Here is a 15,567-nt window from a genome sequence, read left to right as displayed (position 1 = left end):
CGTGACACCCCTGAGGTGGTGATGATGACAGCTAAAGACTTAGTTTTGTTTTGGAATGGATCGTTTTCGGAAATAAACAGTTTCAGAAAAATGAGTTAGTATTCTCAACGCCGTTCAAAGATATAAGAACGCGTTTTGAGCGCGTATCTGGGCGTCTAAATAGTGAAAGAAGAATCAAAGTTAATGATGATGATGGCAAGTCGGAGCAATTCGGTTGGTGCGTGTGAACGCGGGCGGCCGGTGTTGCTGGTGTTGCGACGTCAAATTGCTGGGTGAAATTGCTCCGTCTGAAGCGAGCCTAAGAGATTTCCAGGAGATTCCATAGTAGCTGGGAGGAATAATTTTTTCTGACCGGTTGTGCTTGACAATGAATTGCAGAAAAAATTGTAACTCGGGAGTATCTTGAAAGTAACGAGTTACTTTTGCGGAATACTTTGTACTTTACTCAGTTACTTCACAAATTTGAGTCTTTAGTACTCTACTCACTTACTATTTCTCGTGGTACTCAGTAACTTAATTTAAATACTTTTAGTGAGTATCTTGTCCAAGCCTGCGTACCGCTGTTCACCTCGAGATCGAACCGTGTCGCCACCGTGCGGCCGAAATGGAAAACAAGCGAAAGCGGAGATACCGCCTTGCGTCGTCTGCTACGGGCGCACGTTCAGAAGCATGGATCTCTACGACGCAATCCCGTTTCCAGCTGAGCTTGACCCTCCTTAATAAATGTTTGATGTTTTTATTGTCGTTTCTCTTTACTAAAGGTTGCGTTGTATCGTTCCAGATGCGTAGAAATTCAGCAAAGCGATTATTATTAAGTTGGATCGAAGCTTTCATAATCTTAGTGTGTTGGCTTGTATTCAACCGCTCGTCCGACGTATTTTTCTTGTCTCGCATAAGCGATAGTTTTCTTAAAACACTGAATGTTGATTGGAGCTGTTGCTTAATTAAAAAATTAACCCGACTGATCGCTACCTTTTAATAAACGAATCAATCGATAAATCTGTTGGTTGATTTTCCGCCGGTCATATTGCATTAAGGCGTCAAAACTACACTTGGGAATGGCAAAATGGGAATGGCATATTCCATTCCCATTTTAAACTTCACGTTGTGACGACTACAAAAATATGAACACGAGAGGCCTTTTAAAATTAAGTAATTTAAAACTTATTTTATGAACGGCATAAATGCCCGCTGTGACAATCACAAGCACGCTGAATCGGTTTCCGCGCAAGCCTGTGTGACAAAAGAAAGTAACACGTTAAAAATATGAAAGCAAAACTTTTTCTTTACTTTTTGCGGACTTTCATCAGCACAAGATTCCGGTTAAATGGAAGAAAAAAAAGCGTAATTAAATTATAACTTGATTAATCTGCAGGTTAATCGTTGAACTGCCCAGTCTCGATATGCGTTAGCAGAAGGCGGAGAGTGGCGGAAAGTCACGTGAGAGTCGCTAGCCCTCTTCCATAAAAGAGTGTCGCTGCGACCGATGCTGCCTGTGTCGTGGTGTGGGTCGTTTGTTAAAGATGCAGAGTCTATTGTGTTAGAAAAGCAGATTATTTAGTCAGAAATTTATACTATTAGCCTCTTGATATATGCGGCCTTTACCAGAAATATTGAAGCGGGCGAATCCACCCTACCGAGAAGGGCATTTAATAACACGAACGCTGCTTCGTTGCTCGGTCACACTAGTTTATTACACCCGCGGCAGATATCATAAATCAGTTTGTTTCACTTGTTTGAGTTGTCGTGCCAACGTGTAGTTTGCGGATCGTCACTAGAATAGCCACTCTCTCCTCATCGCAACGTAGTAGAGATGTTCAAGCTCCGAAAAACGTACTCACACCGTGGAACCGTAAAGGGAAACATTGGCTGTAGAGGAACTCAATAGCACGGTAATTCCCATAACAGCACTGACGTTTCCTCATGCTAAATATTTACATCACTGCAAAAGCTAACAAATAAAAAATGCACTGGACTTGCGATTTCAAAGCCCACTGTACCAGTGTTATGTTATCCGACCTGGAATTAATTGTTTTATTGAATTCCCACGCTGGTGAACCGATACATCTATTTTAAAAGAAACAAGTATTTAACATAAATAGTGCAGTTCACCCGGAGACAGGCATCCATCGTGGTGGTCCATGCTTCCCAACGTCTGCCTAGAGCAGACGACGGATCCACCCAAGCGATTATTTAAATTTAGGCCGTACGCTAGAAACACGATTCGACCTTCACTGAAGCACCAAACAGCACCGCACCATTTTCCGCTAAAATTGTTTTCCCACTGATATTATGCGACAAATTAAACGCAAGAATCTACGCCGTCTCGCTCGCGAACCTGGAGAGCCTATGGGGCGGCCATGCTTCTATCCCCGCTTTGATAATGATAATAGCGCGACAGTAGCGCCACCTCTAGGTCGATCTTGAGTCCAATACCTTTCGTTCAAGAGCGTGGAAAATCTCCACTAAGCCACAGCCAGCTGAAGAAACTCAAGACTGCATGTTCGAATTTGGTTGATCAGTAGTAAGTCATGAGGTAATGAATGTCATCGGGTCCAACCGGCTGCGTTTTCTTATTGTCCTTCAAAACGTGCTCAAGATTTGTGTGGGTAAAGATACGGTTACAACAATCTCTAGGACATATTTGGAGTGTTATCTTTTTTATTTTTACTGATTCCTACAATTTAAAAATTGCGCAGTGCAGTTCCTATGGCTTAAATTGTTTTTTAACCATGTTGCTCCTAATACTTCTGCCTGTTCTTTCAGGTCTGATATCTCCCTACCATTTCCTTTCAATGCGTAGATAGCGAAAGTCGTGTTTCTACGTCGTAGTTTTTGCATCTTGTTCCGTACAAGAGCAGCTTTAGTTACTACGTTAAGGGACTTGATCTCAATTCGTTTCAAGAGATTCCTTTTGTTTCTTTAGTAATTCTTATTAGGCGTGTTTTGCTTTCTTCAACGATACTAGCTTTGTTGTTGTAGGTTGCGATTTAAAGTAACTCTACGACTTATATCTTTTTTTTATTTTCGAGCTTCTGCTCATTCTTCACTGCCTTCAAGGCTTTCGCAAAATGTGAAGATTAGCTTAGTCCGTTCACCCGTGGCATCTTTTCCACTCAAACTGGGAAGTACATCACCTAGTATACAAGCAAGATTTCGGCCAGCTTGCCTTTTCTATTAACCAACATGGGGCACATATAAGTATGCAGAGAGTTGGGGTGACAGTTTCTATCACAATGCGGAAGTGAATGCTCCCAACGGGAGAGCTTTCCCTCTTTCAACGAAAATTTGTTTGGAGTGAAGCCGAGCAGATGCTGAGGTTTATCGCTAAGAGTAATTCGTGTGTTTCACATAGGTGTGTCATTTTCCCACTGTTGAGAAGTGAAATAGGATTATACAAAAGTGTGTAAAATATAATGTCACTACGAGCATCATTTCTTGAGCTTTCCCAACGTTGGGGCTGAGCATTAAATCGAATAAGATGATGTAGAGGGCAGGAAGTTCCTTTGACATGGAGTCTAGAGTTTGGTTTTTTAATGAATAGTTGGGAGCAATGTAAATGCTACGTAATGAGATCAAACAAGATATTTGGACTCTAACGGCTACTACTCGAAGTTCAACAGTAAGGGAGAGCAGGTAGGTCCTTGAGCAAGCTTTCTTATTAAAACAAAATTGGAGTGTTGTTTCACGCACAGTTCTTCTAGGTCCTCAATATTGGCCGGAGACACCTTGCATTCCACAGGAAAAAAGCTGTCCTTCAGTAATTTATTATGCGATGGTCACTTATCAAGTTGGGGGTAAACATTTACCTTTGTGATATTTTCTTGGGGATTTCCACTGACTGTCGTCTGCTTCCATGTCTGGTGTGGCCGATTTTGATGCTATCTGAGTCGAACAACGCGGCGTGGCGTTAATCATTCTCTGTGTTGAATCTATCTTTAGGTTTTTTCCCTGGTTATGTGTGTTTGTTTCACTATGTTTTCCAATGTTGGTAACATTTTTTTTGTGAACACTCTTAGCAGCTGGAGCATTTGCGACGTTTTGGAAAGAACTGCCTATAATGTTAGATTTCGCGGGTCTTCTAACATGTGCACATCCGAGTTTCCTCATTTTTTTTTAATGTGCTGCCTCTCTTCTTTTCAATGGATGGTGCCTTTGACTACGTCTTATCCATCATCAAAGATGTGACCGGCGCTGTGGCAGCTGGGTACGGACTCCGTTCAAGATAAGGGATTTTTTTTTGTCTTCTTGCAGCCACTTTTTAAAGGTCTTTTAGTGATCGAAATGGGGGCCGTTACAGTTCACGCACTTCTCTGGTTTTGGACAGGGTTCTTCCTTGATGTGGGCCCCTTGACAACATTTTGGGCAGGTCGGTTTACCTCTGCAGGAGGCGGTGGAGGGACCGTGCCGCTGGGAGCGGTACTTGAAAGGGTTTTGGATGTACACCTTCACTTTACAGTGAAGATATCCGATTTTTAGCGTGTCAGGCAGTTTGGGTTCGTTTAATGTCAATACCTATATGTCAGTGTTCGTAATAGAGCCATTTTCTCATAGTTATTGTCCGAACTTCCATGACTCCTTGGCCCTTCAGTTCGTCGAGCGGCTCCGCTTCAGTTGCATCGGACATGTCCTTGCTTCCGATGGCACCACGAGAGGTGTTTACCGACCGGTGTGGTGTTGCTTGTACTGTGATCGATCCAAGTGCAATTGTTTCGCGAAAGGCTTTAGCACCTATAAGGTTTTCGCTTTCGACAAGGCCTTCAAAACGAAGCTTTTTCACCGTTTTCGTTAGGATGCGTGAAAGAGTTTTGCGAACGTAGATGGGTGACACCTTTCCCAGAGGAGTGCCACGAGGAGAGCGCTGCACGATGAAAAGATGTGCATTGTTGTCCACAGTCTTGTTTTTGGTTAATTTATTGTCTTGTTGGAGGTCGTTTCTATCCAGGTTTTTGTGACTTGGTAGAAGGTTTTGGAGGAACCCAGGTGGGAATCGTCCGATCGGCTTGCTCACCCACCATACCCGCGCAAGGTCCCGGGTAATGATATCCATCGTCCGGTGCTTGACCAAGACCACGACCGCAACCGTTCGCGGTTTCTTCCCTTGACCTTTCCGACACAGTTGAATGCACTAGGAGTGGAGGCTAGGGGTCTGTGGCGGCACCACTCACGAAGCACCGAACACCTAAAATGTAGGCGCCCCCAGTGAGGATATTCGTCCCTTAGACCTAGAACCCACGAAATAGACTCTCATGCATCTGTCAAGCTACAGCAAAGTAATGTAGTGCTATATTAGCTCACAATAATAAAATAAATAAAAAACAATACTTCTGGAAAACAGTAATTTTATTTCGGGACAGGAAATCGACATTCATTTTGGACGCTGTATGCAAAAGGCACAATATTATGTGGCAATTTTTTTTATCTCGCAGGTAACTCTGCTACTTGGCGTCTCTGGATGGATGCAGGATATTGTTAACGAAATCAGAAAAAACAAGTATTGTGTACCTCCTATAAAACGAATCCTGATGGGTGGTTCAATGACGCCTATTTCGCTACTACGGGACATTCGTGAAATCTTCAACGTGGAATCACTTTACAATTGCTACGGTTCGACAGAAACGTCCGGTTTGGTGAGCATCTCACTTGTAGGACAACTTACCTTCAACAATGGTGGATTTCCTGCGGCCGGTATCAAAATCAAGGTAGGCCTGAAATTCATGACATTGTACGCGTTTTCTATTTTGGTCAGTTTACAAATCTGCCCTAACGTTGTAGTCTTTCTTTTATTATGTATTGCATCAGAGTGGCAAGGAACAGATTTTTAAGCCGAAACGAATTATTTTATGGATATATGACGACTAATTAATAGGAAGTTTTTTTAAAAGCTTTTAAAAATCCCTAAAAATGTGCAGTTCAAAATGATAAGTAGATCTCTGCAGGAACAAACTACCAGCCCTGGCGTACGTCAAGGATTGCTCAAACATAATTATTAGGAGGATAATTAACTAAAATATACGAATTTATGTTTTAATTTATAAAAAGAATTATCAAACGGTTGCACTGAGAGACTTGCTAAGCATCATCGAAAAGCGCTAGATCAAGTAATTTTGGAAAGACAAGGGGAAAGGGCAACATTTTACGGCATCCCGTAAGAACGCACAATTAGGACGCATTTCTATATAGGTTTCTGTTTCCCATCGGAGCACATCTCTGCGCCCGCGGTCCTGCTCCTCAATGGCCGAGACGCGCGACTCACGTGCGCCTCACTTCCCTCCATCCTACGAGGGATGCGAGGTGGTGGCTTCGAGCCGCGACCACCGGGGAGCAGGACCACGGGCGCAAATATGCGCTCCCATAAGAAACCGATGTATAAAAACGTGTCCAAACTGAGCGTTTTTTTTTTATTGCGAATATGCATTAACTGTTTTGTGGATCGAGCTGACGTTATCAGCTTTGAAACCGGGGCAAGCGATACCTTAAATCCTTTCTCCAAGTGAGGCCAGCGCCCAGCCATGAAACCACGCGAAAAGCTAGCCAACGGCACCAAAATTCTCCGATCCTAAAGGAGCGGAGTAAAGCTGATGGATTTTTCGCGTCAGTCCCATTGGCTGGCGCACGTCGACGAGGCTCCCATTGGCCGCTGCGCGTCAACTTCAACGACGGCACTCATGTGGCGCTGCGTGTCCCTCAGTGCGATGCTAAAGCGCGATCCAAACCAAGGCTTCTTTTTGCGCCTGTAGGTCGTGCGGCTGCGGATGTGACGTATTTTCGTGACGTCGCGCCGCTTCTTCGCTCCTTCCGGGCGCGCACAAAAAAGTTGGTTGATTTCAACTTCTTTCTCAACGCGCACAAAAACGCGCGGTGACGCATAGGGCGCTCCTGTGTCCCGGCCAACCGGTGGAGGGCAAGCTAGTTCCGGCTCCGCGTTTTTTGCCGTCTGGCTGCCCTCTCCTCCCCCCCTTTTATTCTCTTCCAACATGACAACGCGATCTCTCTCTCTCTCTTTCTCTCGCCGTCTGGCCGGCCAGTCTGTCGCAGTTGCACTTTGCTTGTGCGCTCGTGCCTGCGTGCGCGCGTGCGCGCTCGCCCGAAATTTCGCCCGTCCAAACCAAAGCGCACGGTTCTGACTCAGAAAGCGCGCCCGGAAACAGCAAAAACGCCACGAAATGCGTCACATCCGCAGCCGCACGACCTACGGGCGCAAAAAGAAGCGTTGGTTTGGATCGCGCTTAACACGAAACGTTCAAGGTGATAGCGGCGAGGAGAGGCACCCTCTCCTCGCCGGCATAGCGCGCCGCTCTGCCGTCGACGCAAATACGCTGCAGACGAAATAAGGGAGCGGAAGAATGATGTACATGCTTTTGCATTCACAACCCATAAGAAGTGCTTTGGTGTGCTTCGAGCCTTTTTTTTTTTTTTCAGGACTCCGTAAAGTGCTGTTTCTGCATGATCTCTTTAGAAGAAAAAATGAGTTGATTTAATGGTTTTTGTTGATGCCTAGCAAAGTTCTCAGTAAAACCACATGTTGATTTACATTAGGTAGTGTTCACTATTCACTAAAATTTGCATAATTAGACAATTTTAGGGAATTATCTTGAGAGTTTGTGGGTTTTTGCAATCCTTGACATCTTAAAGTCTGGTAGTTTGTTCGCCCCAAATTTTTCTTTTTTATCTCGGAGAGCATATCCTCTCCTTCATCGTCGTCTTTTCCCCCAATCTCAGGGTTTTAGTTTATAATGTTCGATCGCCACCAGCTCGTTCACGCCCTAAGGTTTTGTTAATATTTTTAAGTCATTTTTATGCTTTCGCAGAAACACCCAATCAAACTTCGTATGTGCTTACACATGTAAAAATCCGGGAATGGTGTATTGTAATGCAATTAGCTGCGTACAGACGTTCGTTAAAACTAGTTCCAATGTTATTTTAGAACAATTTACCTTTGTTTTCAAGCAAAAAATATCGTTAAAACTAGTTCCAATGTTATTTTAGAACAATTTACCTTTGTTTTCAAGCAAGTTTAGGTAAAGATATTCAGTAGGCACAAAACTTACAAGCAAACAAAAAAAATATAGATTGTCTCAATACTAGAGAGTGTTCAAATGTAACATAGCATCACTTTAATAATAAGTCTATTTTTCATATATTATGGTACAGTAAAATGGAAACAGCCTCACTGGAGGCTTGTCCAGCCCTTAGTCCTATACACTAGCATTACGGCAACACAAGACAACAACAAAAAAGAAACACGCACAAAAAAGGCAAAACTAATAACAGGAAAAATTTACCATACCAAACAGAACATTTTAAAGAAGTTATATTATAAAAACAGTGACTAGCGCGAATGAGACGAACGCAAGTCCTTTTTGCAGATAGAATTTCTACAAATATTAATTTATCTTTGAAAATATAACAATTTAAGCAACAATACAATACTGCAGTTGCGTACCATAATTCTTCGTACATACTTTAATTCTCCAATATTACAGATTTCGAGTTAAGCAGATGTGCTCGTTAAGAGTCAGGCCCGCTAGGTTTATTAGAAATGAAGAATATGTAGATTTCTCTAACTTTTACATTCACACGTAATCTATGTTCATAACGGTTACCACCTTTTTATTAATTTAACATCATAAAATAAACTATCTGTGTGGGAATTGGAAGGTACGTTAAATATTATTCTTACTACGTTTTTCTAAAACAAAAATACTTTTTCTGGTTTGTAACTGTGGTGTTACCCCTGACGACATTGCAGAAGTTGAAGTGAGATTGAAATCAGGAATTATAGATTACGGTTTGATATTAAATGGGAGTGCGTCTTGTTTGCAGTATGTCAATCCTATACTATTAGACAGTTTTGTAAGTAAGTGGTTACTATGGCTGTCCCACGAAAATCGTTCAGAAAAAATAACACGAAGATTTTTAAAAATAGTAACGATTTCAATTGGGCTGAAGTCAAGTACGATGTTTCTGGTTAAAGAGAAACACTTATTTTTTGCACGAAAAATTGTGGCTTTTCTTTTATCAGTATTAATGTGTAGGTTTTTATCCTTTGCCCAAACAGAAAGCTTGGTCATGGCAAGGTTTTTTTAGCATTGTTAACACGATCATCGCAATTATTTGAAGCAAAACATAGGCTAGTATCCTCCGCATATGTAAACTTATGTTTACAACGTCATTTATATAGATGTTCAAAAATAACGGCCCAAAGATGCTACCCCTCTGGGGGACGACTGAGTGAATGGGCTTAATATTGGAATACTATTGGCAAATAGAAATATATTGATTGCGATGTTGCAAGTAAAGCAGCTTTTAAAGTCCTTAAAAGCTGCTGAGGTAAGCCACGAATACCGTAACGAAAGAGTTTAAAAAGTAATAAATCGTGATTATTAAAGTCAAAGGCTTTTGTGAAATCAATAAAAACACCCAGAACAAGCCTGTTTTCCTCGAGATGTTTTAAAATATTTTTTGTTCCAGCAGTTCTAATTGAGTCGACCAGTTGTTCCTAAAACCAAACTGTGCGGAGTTTTCAAGTTAATGCTGGTCGTAAAAGTGTGTTACGCGAGTCTGTATTGCTTTTTCCAGGCCTTTTGAGAATAGTGGCAGGATAGAAAGGGGTCGATGCGTACTTAGAATACTTTCATCTCCTTTCTTACCCAGAGTTGTTACTTCTGCCTTCTGCATCTTTTGGGAGGACGCACCTGTTGCTAAAGTTAAATTGAAAATGTGACATAGCGTGTTATTATGTCAAGTACGTATTTATTGGTCGAAGTGGCAAATCATCACCATCAGAGCTGCTGCTATTTGTTTCTTTATAAAGATTTAAAATATATCGGAATTTTTGATGGGCTCAAGAAAAATCGAATGGTTATTCCTATATATTAATTAATTGCAAGATGTATCATTTTAACTGCTGCCACTGCCTAAGTTCGCAAAGTAAAGGCTGAAAGAGTTTGATAGAGAGCGACCAGGCCAAAGACAGCCCTTCGCAAATGAATTTCTCGACAGGCTGTCGATTTGAAATACGTACGATTTTAAACTGAGTTCCAGTTGTTGTTTTTAAATAATATTTGAACGCCTAGATGGTGTCTCAAACATTTTTTATATTAAAGTGGTTTCGCATTACGCAGTAGCTTTGTTAACTGAATCAGATTTAATTTAAAACATAAAAGCATAGAATAATTGCTTCTTTTGAGAAATTTTTGGTATAATATCTTTGTATGTCATTTTTCTTCAAAATTTCGGGCGTGATTCATGGCTTACGGATCTTTGTCTAGTTTCACAGTTTTATAGGTAAAATCGCGCTTGTAAACAGTAGAAAATTCACTAAGAAACACATTATAAGCTAAGTTGACGTCTTCTAAATAAAAAAGTGAATCCCAAATAATTTAAAAAGTATCTGATTTGAAAGCATTTAGGTATCAGTGGTTATATATTTAAATGTAGATGTTTCAATATTTTTCGCTTTTCTGTGTGTATTTCAAGTGCAAATGTGTGGTTCACACATTTGCACTTGAGTGTGATCAAGCTCGTTCTGCCCATACCACACAGAAGACAAGGCCTGGGCCACTCCTTCCCAAACGTCATCATTAGTTGCGTCGCCGCGTGCGTCGCACTCGTGAGACGCCGGTTACACGGCGAAGCCACAACGGACGCGTCTGTTGGTTCGCGGCTATACTCTCGTCGAGCCTCAGCCTGTTTCCGCTTGGGGCGGGTCGGGGATCCACGAACGAAGACGTCATGCGCAGGACTTGTCTTCCAGGTGGTTTTGGTTTGCTCGCTTGTAGGCGCCTACGACCAGAGAACATACTGGCACACTGAGGCCATCTGTCAGGTATGCCTGGAATGCTTTCGATCCGAGTCAAAGGTTTTGCACAACTGGCAAGATCAAGTATACGTACCTTACACAACAAACTGTCGAGTAAAATATTATATTAAGCATACGAAAGCTCGCGGTGAAAGAATAATATGCCTTAGAAAATATGCATATGCAAATCTTAAGCGTTTCAGGGATACGCAATAGATTCTGCCGACTATAGCTGGCGAAATATTATCATGTTTCAAACAGTCAGGCAAAGCCTCGGTGTGGGTGCAGGTATTTAGACAGAAAGAGTAAAAGGAACATACATATATGTTCTCTGATGACTAGAGGGGAAATGTGTGCATCCCTCTTTTTTATCTTTTTTTTTCCAGTTTAAAGAGATACTGCAACCAAAATTCTAGCGTCTATTTTATTTTCTAAATATCAGCCACGTTCTGGCCACACGACGGAGACACCAATTCTTCGTTCAAAAAGAGAAGATAATATTTATTTTAAGGAATAAACCGAACATCTAAAAGCAACACCAATCAGAAGAAATACCGCGGATCGCTGAGTGCGCGCGAGCTCTGACGAGCTTGGTCGATCCGGATTTCCCTTCTCTCCCGCGCCTATTCAACTTCTGCGGAAAGCGGGGAGGGACAAAAGGAACGGACAGGTTATAATGCGCTGACGCCACCAAGTGGCTAAGCTCACAACGACGCCAGACTCCATGTGGTCTTTGCCGTGAGGAAAACGTGACGTCACGATCCCGATGCGTCCCGGCATTTTTTTTAGATGTGATGGTATTTGTTATATCATGGCACAAGTGTTTCGATAGCCTCCACATAAAAGTCTGCTACGTGAGACCTCAACCAACATCTTGAAAACAATTTGTTTTACTCACGTGTTTTTTTAAATATTTTATGAAGGAACGATTTCCAAATTTCAGGCCATGTTTTGCAAAATCAGATGTTGTTAAGCATCCCTCCACATCGTGGATGTCTTCATTCACTTCGTTTACCACGAATTCCGCGACCAGAAATGACCTGCTGCATTTCAATGCGTCATGTGCGTTTACTGACATTGCTTTAAGCATTCGAACCTGTATTTGCTTCATCATTTTGCTCCTTGAGATTAATATATATATCGGTAATTTGTCGATCAATCTTCAGGCTCTGCATGATTAGGCATTTGTCTTTTCCAAAAATGTTATCACAGACCGCACTTCGGAGTTGGATGAACCATTCTATCGACTTAAACGGAATAATTACAAAGTACAAACCGAAAACACAAACAAAGAGCCACCAGAGCGAGATCAACTTCCCGCCAATGCACAAACCAGGAAACACAACTCACGCGTGACTCGGAAGTATACTATTTTTACGGAACCAGTCCACGAAGGGTTCTTACTTTCTGAAGCCTTCGTATGTTTTATCCTGTTTCCTCTTTTCTAATAATGCGCCTTGACATTGAGTTACCTCGATTTATTTTAGCATTACCTCCCTATTGTCTGCACCTTTGAATGATAAGAAAATAATTTTTATTCAACAAGCTAGGTGTGCGCTTAGAGTCGGACAATCAATTGAATGAGCTTTTTGTTCGTTTGTACAAGTATTTGACTATTTTCGGAAATGGTGACGTAGCTGTCTCTTCCAGTAAATATAATTCTAAATGAAGGAGAATGCATGACCTAATATGATATTCCAGGTCCTAGACATAACCAGCGGAGACTCTCTCGGCCCGTACCAGAATGGCGAGATTGCGGTTCACGCCCGAGGCATCATGAAGGGCTACCATGGGCGTCCCGAGGCTACTGCTGAAGCCTTGAGCAGCGATGGATGGTTCCGCACAGGTGCAACGGTCATCTCATTTTCGTGAATTTTCTTTTTTTCGTGTTCCAAATTACAAGAATAGGTTCTGAGACCCAAATTTCTCAATTGTGCTTGAATAGTTATCGGTCTGGCGTGTTAGATCTTTTTATGTTCTCCAGTTCATAGTGTGTTCGTTGAGTTTCAAAACTCTGTAGTTTGGTGTCCAGCCAATAAAGTGGACAAAATTATAGCAGCCATTATTAACATTAGGAGTTTTTATATGATGTTATAAGATTAACTACTATCCTTATTCGGTCGTCATCTCTGTGTGCTAGGTGTGCGCATGGAAGCGTGCAGAGGCGCGTTTTTAGACACCTATGCACCGTTGTTGACGTACGTCATTGTTGTGTTCTCTTGTTCCTGTGTTGTAATGCGTAGGACCGAGAGAAAGTGTGCATTTCTTAAAGTCCATGCGCTCGATGGAGCGCGCGTTCGTTACAAAAAAAAAAAATGCTTGTTTACGTTATCATCATTACTGGCTTCTTTTCGAACCCCTTACGAGGCAGCTGACCATACAAAACACCCGCCGCAAATCGACGCTTTGAAACCACCAATGCTAGTTGAAAAACGACTACTCCTCTCGTGAGGCAACGCTTCAAGCTCAGTGTGGCTTTAAATCAATCAATCAGATATTGTTTTATAACGCAGCTCTTAGGCGCCCGTTCCTGGCTTGAGCGGCGTCGGCGTCGACGTCACCGGCGGCGTAACCGCGCGGTGTATTATGGAACGCGTGACGTCACTGATGACGTCATCAGTGACGTCATCAGTGACGTCATCGGCATCGTCCTCGTCACTGATGACGTCATAAGTGATGTCACTGATGACATCATTGACATCCGCATCATCATCGTCTCTGATAACGTCATCAGTGACATCACTGATGACGTCATTAGTGACGTCACTGATGGCGTCATCGGCATCCGCATCGTCATCGCCGTCGTCCATGATGACGTTATCAGTGACGTCACTGATGTCGTCATCGGCATCCGCATCGTCATCGCCATTACCATCGTCACTGATGACGTTATCGCCATGTGACTTCATAGGGGTCACGTGACCCCCGTGAGGTCACGTGACCCTCGTGAAACGATGGCGACGCCGCTTGGAGGGAGTAGCAGACAGGATGAGGAGGTGAGGAGGAGGGAGGAAGGATATACCTTCCCCTCAGTACCCTTCCCCTCCTCCTCAGGAGCTGTGCTCTGAACCAGCGTTACAGGGAGTAGTAAACGGCTTTCATTTTTAGTAGGGATGCCGCGAACCTCCCTAGGTTCGAATTCGAAAGGTTTCGGTATTTCCGAACCGAAGTGATTTTCGAATACGAAAGGTCTCGATATTTTCGACCGTACGGAAATTCTAATTCGAAAAATTCGAAACTTTTAAAAATCGTGGAGTTTCGAATTCGAAAAGGTCGAAGCTTTCATGGTTTCTAAAAGTTTGGGTTTGATTATTTCGAATATTTCTTTTTTTACTTAAGGTTCGAGAAATTCGAAAATTTCGATCTTTCCTAACTTGAAATCGAGAGATTCGAATGCTTCGATTTTTTTTGGATCTGAAATTGGAAAAATCGAACGTTTCGAATTTTTATAAACAATAAGTTCGAAAAAACGAAGATTTCGAATTTCTTTCTACATAAATTTCGAAAAGTTGAAGGTTTCGATACTCTTTCGAGCTACATTCGAAAAAAATAACTTCTAAGTTTTCAAATTTCTTTAGAATCCAAGTGCGCAAAGTTCGAAGTCCGGTTTCCATGTTCCGCCACAGTTTGTTTCAAATAACATTTTCATGCCTCACTGGTTTTCACGAAAACAGGTTCAGAAAAGTTCGGGTGTGATATTTAGACTGCGCGACGTTGGTCAGACAATTAACGGAGACGACGAGTGTCCCGGATGTGCTGGAATATTTGCCAGTGCAAAGTGACGTGTGTCCATAGATTAGTAATTATGACTGCCAGCCCGGGGGGGGGGGTCATTAAAGGGACCATAAAACGATTCTGAATTCAAATTTCATCTAGCGCGGGTCGTAAAAGCTGTGGAAAGAAACACAAAAACGCAAAAATAGGGAGACGAAAAAAATTCTTCGCTATAGAAATTTTAAAAGAAAACCGGACTCTTTGCGCCTTCTTTCCTTCGAAAGCTCTCTGCCTTTTCACAGCGATGCATCTGCGGAACCGCAGAACGTCAGCCGAATTTACGTCGGCTATTGGATAAGAGCCTACCTCACAGCACCGCGATCATGAACAATAAATAGCCGGCGAATGATTCCTAAAAGTTTTGTTAAATTATATTCAGATCCACGTTTTGTAGCATAAATCGAGATGTGGCGAAAATCGCCAAATTTGATAATGCTGAGAGCCAAGCGCCAACTACAGTAGGGCCGAACGTTCCGTTCGGCCCTACTGTAGTTGCTTCGTTTACCACATGATAGATGGCGCTTGACATTTTACGAGATTTGTGACTTCAGCATCGATCTGAACTTTTTTTTATATCGGAACCGCAGAAGATCGCACGGGCCTGAAAGACGATGCCGGTTTTGAGCCATCACATTCTCACAAAGTGAGGCACCTAAGCTTCTGTTGCGCACTAGAAGATCACTCGCTCCAACACCGGACATTTTATCGAACGTTGTTTGATTTAATGCGTCATAGGTTTCTGCAATAAAATTTAAAATTTTTTTATTGTCCTCTCGTCGGACAGACGCCTAAATGGCACGACGGAGGACACACCTGCATGGGGTGCACCCATGCGGATGGATTCGGGTTCCACCACGTCCCCCTCCACTAGTCCCAAATTTTTCGGTTTCTTTTGTTAGCAGCGTTTTTTGGCCGGCTATCAGGATTTTTTGTTTAAAAAAACTGGCCAATTGTTGCAAGTGAACGTTTCGGTACGGGATGAACACTTT

At 42.4% G+C, this 15,567-nt stretch overlaps 1 protein-coding gene across 1 annotated transcript in view; it reads left to right on the top strand.

Moving 5' to 3' along the window:
• Positions 1 to 15,567, top strand: part of LOC120846705 (4-coumarate--CoA ligase 1-like) — an 89,419-nt gene that overhangs the window by 55,634 nt on the left and 18,218 nt on the right. The window contains exons 6-7 of the mRNA XM_040218558.3: positions 5,430 to 5,702; positions 12,506 to 12,650. Coding sequence (XP_040074492.1) covers positions 5,430 to 5,702; positions 12,506 to 12,650 — 418 coding nt within the window. The remainder of the gene's footprint in view (positions 1 to 5,429; positions 5,703 to 12,505; positions 12,651 to 15,567) is intronic.

This window comes from Ixodes scapularis, unplaced genomic scaffold, assembly GCF_016920785.2.
Source record: "Ixodes scapularis isolate PalLabHiFi unplaced genomic scaffold, ASM1692078v2 ptg000044l_1__unscaffolded, whole genome shotgun sequence".
NCBI classification, from domain to species: Eukaryota; Metazoa; Arthropoda; class Arachnida; order Ixodida; family Ixodidae; genus Ixodes; species Ixodes scapularis.
This window is presented reverse-complemented; position numbering and strand designations above follow the sequence as displayed.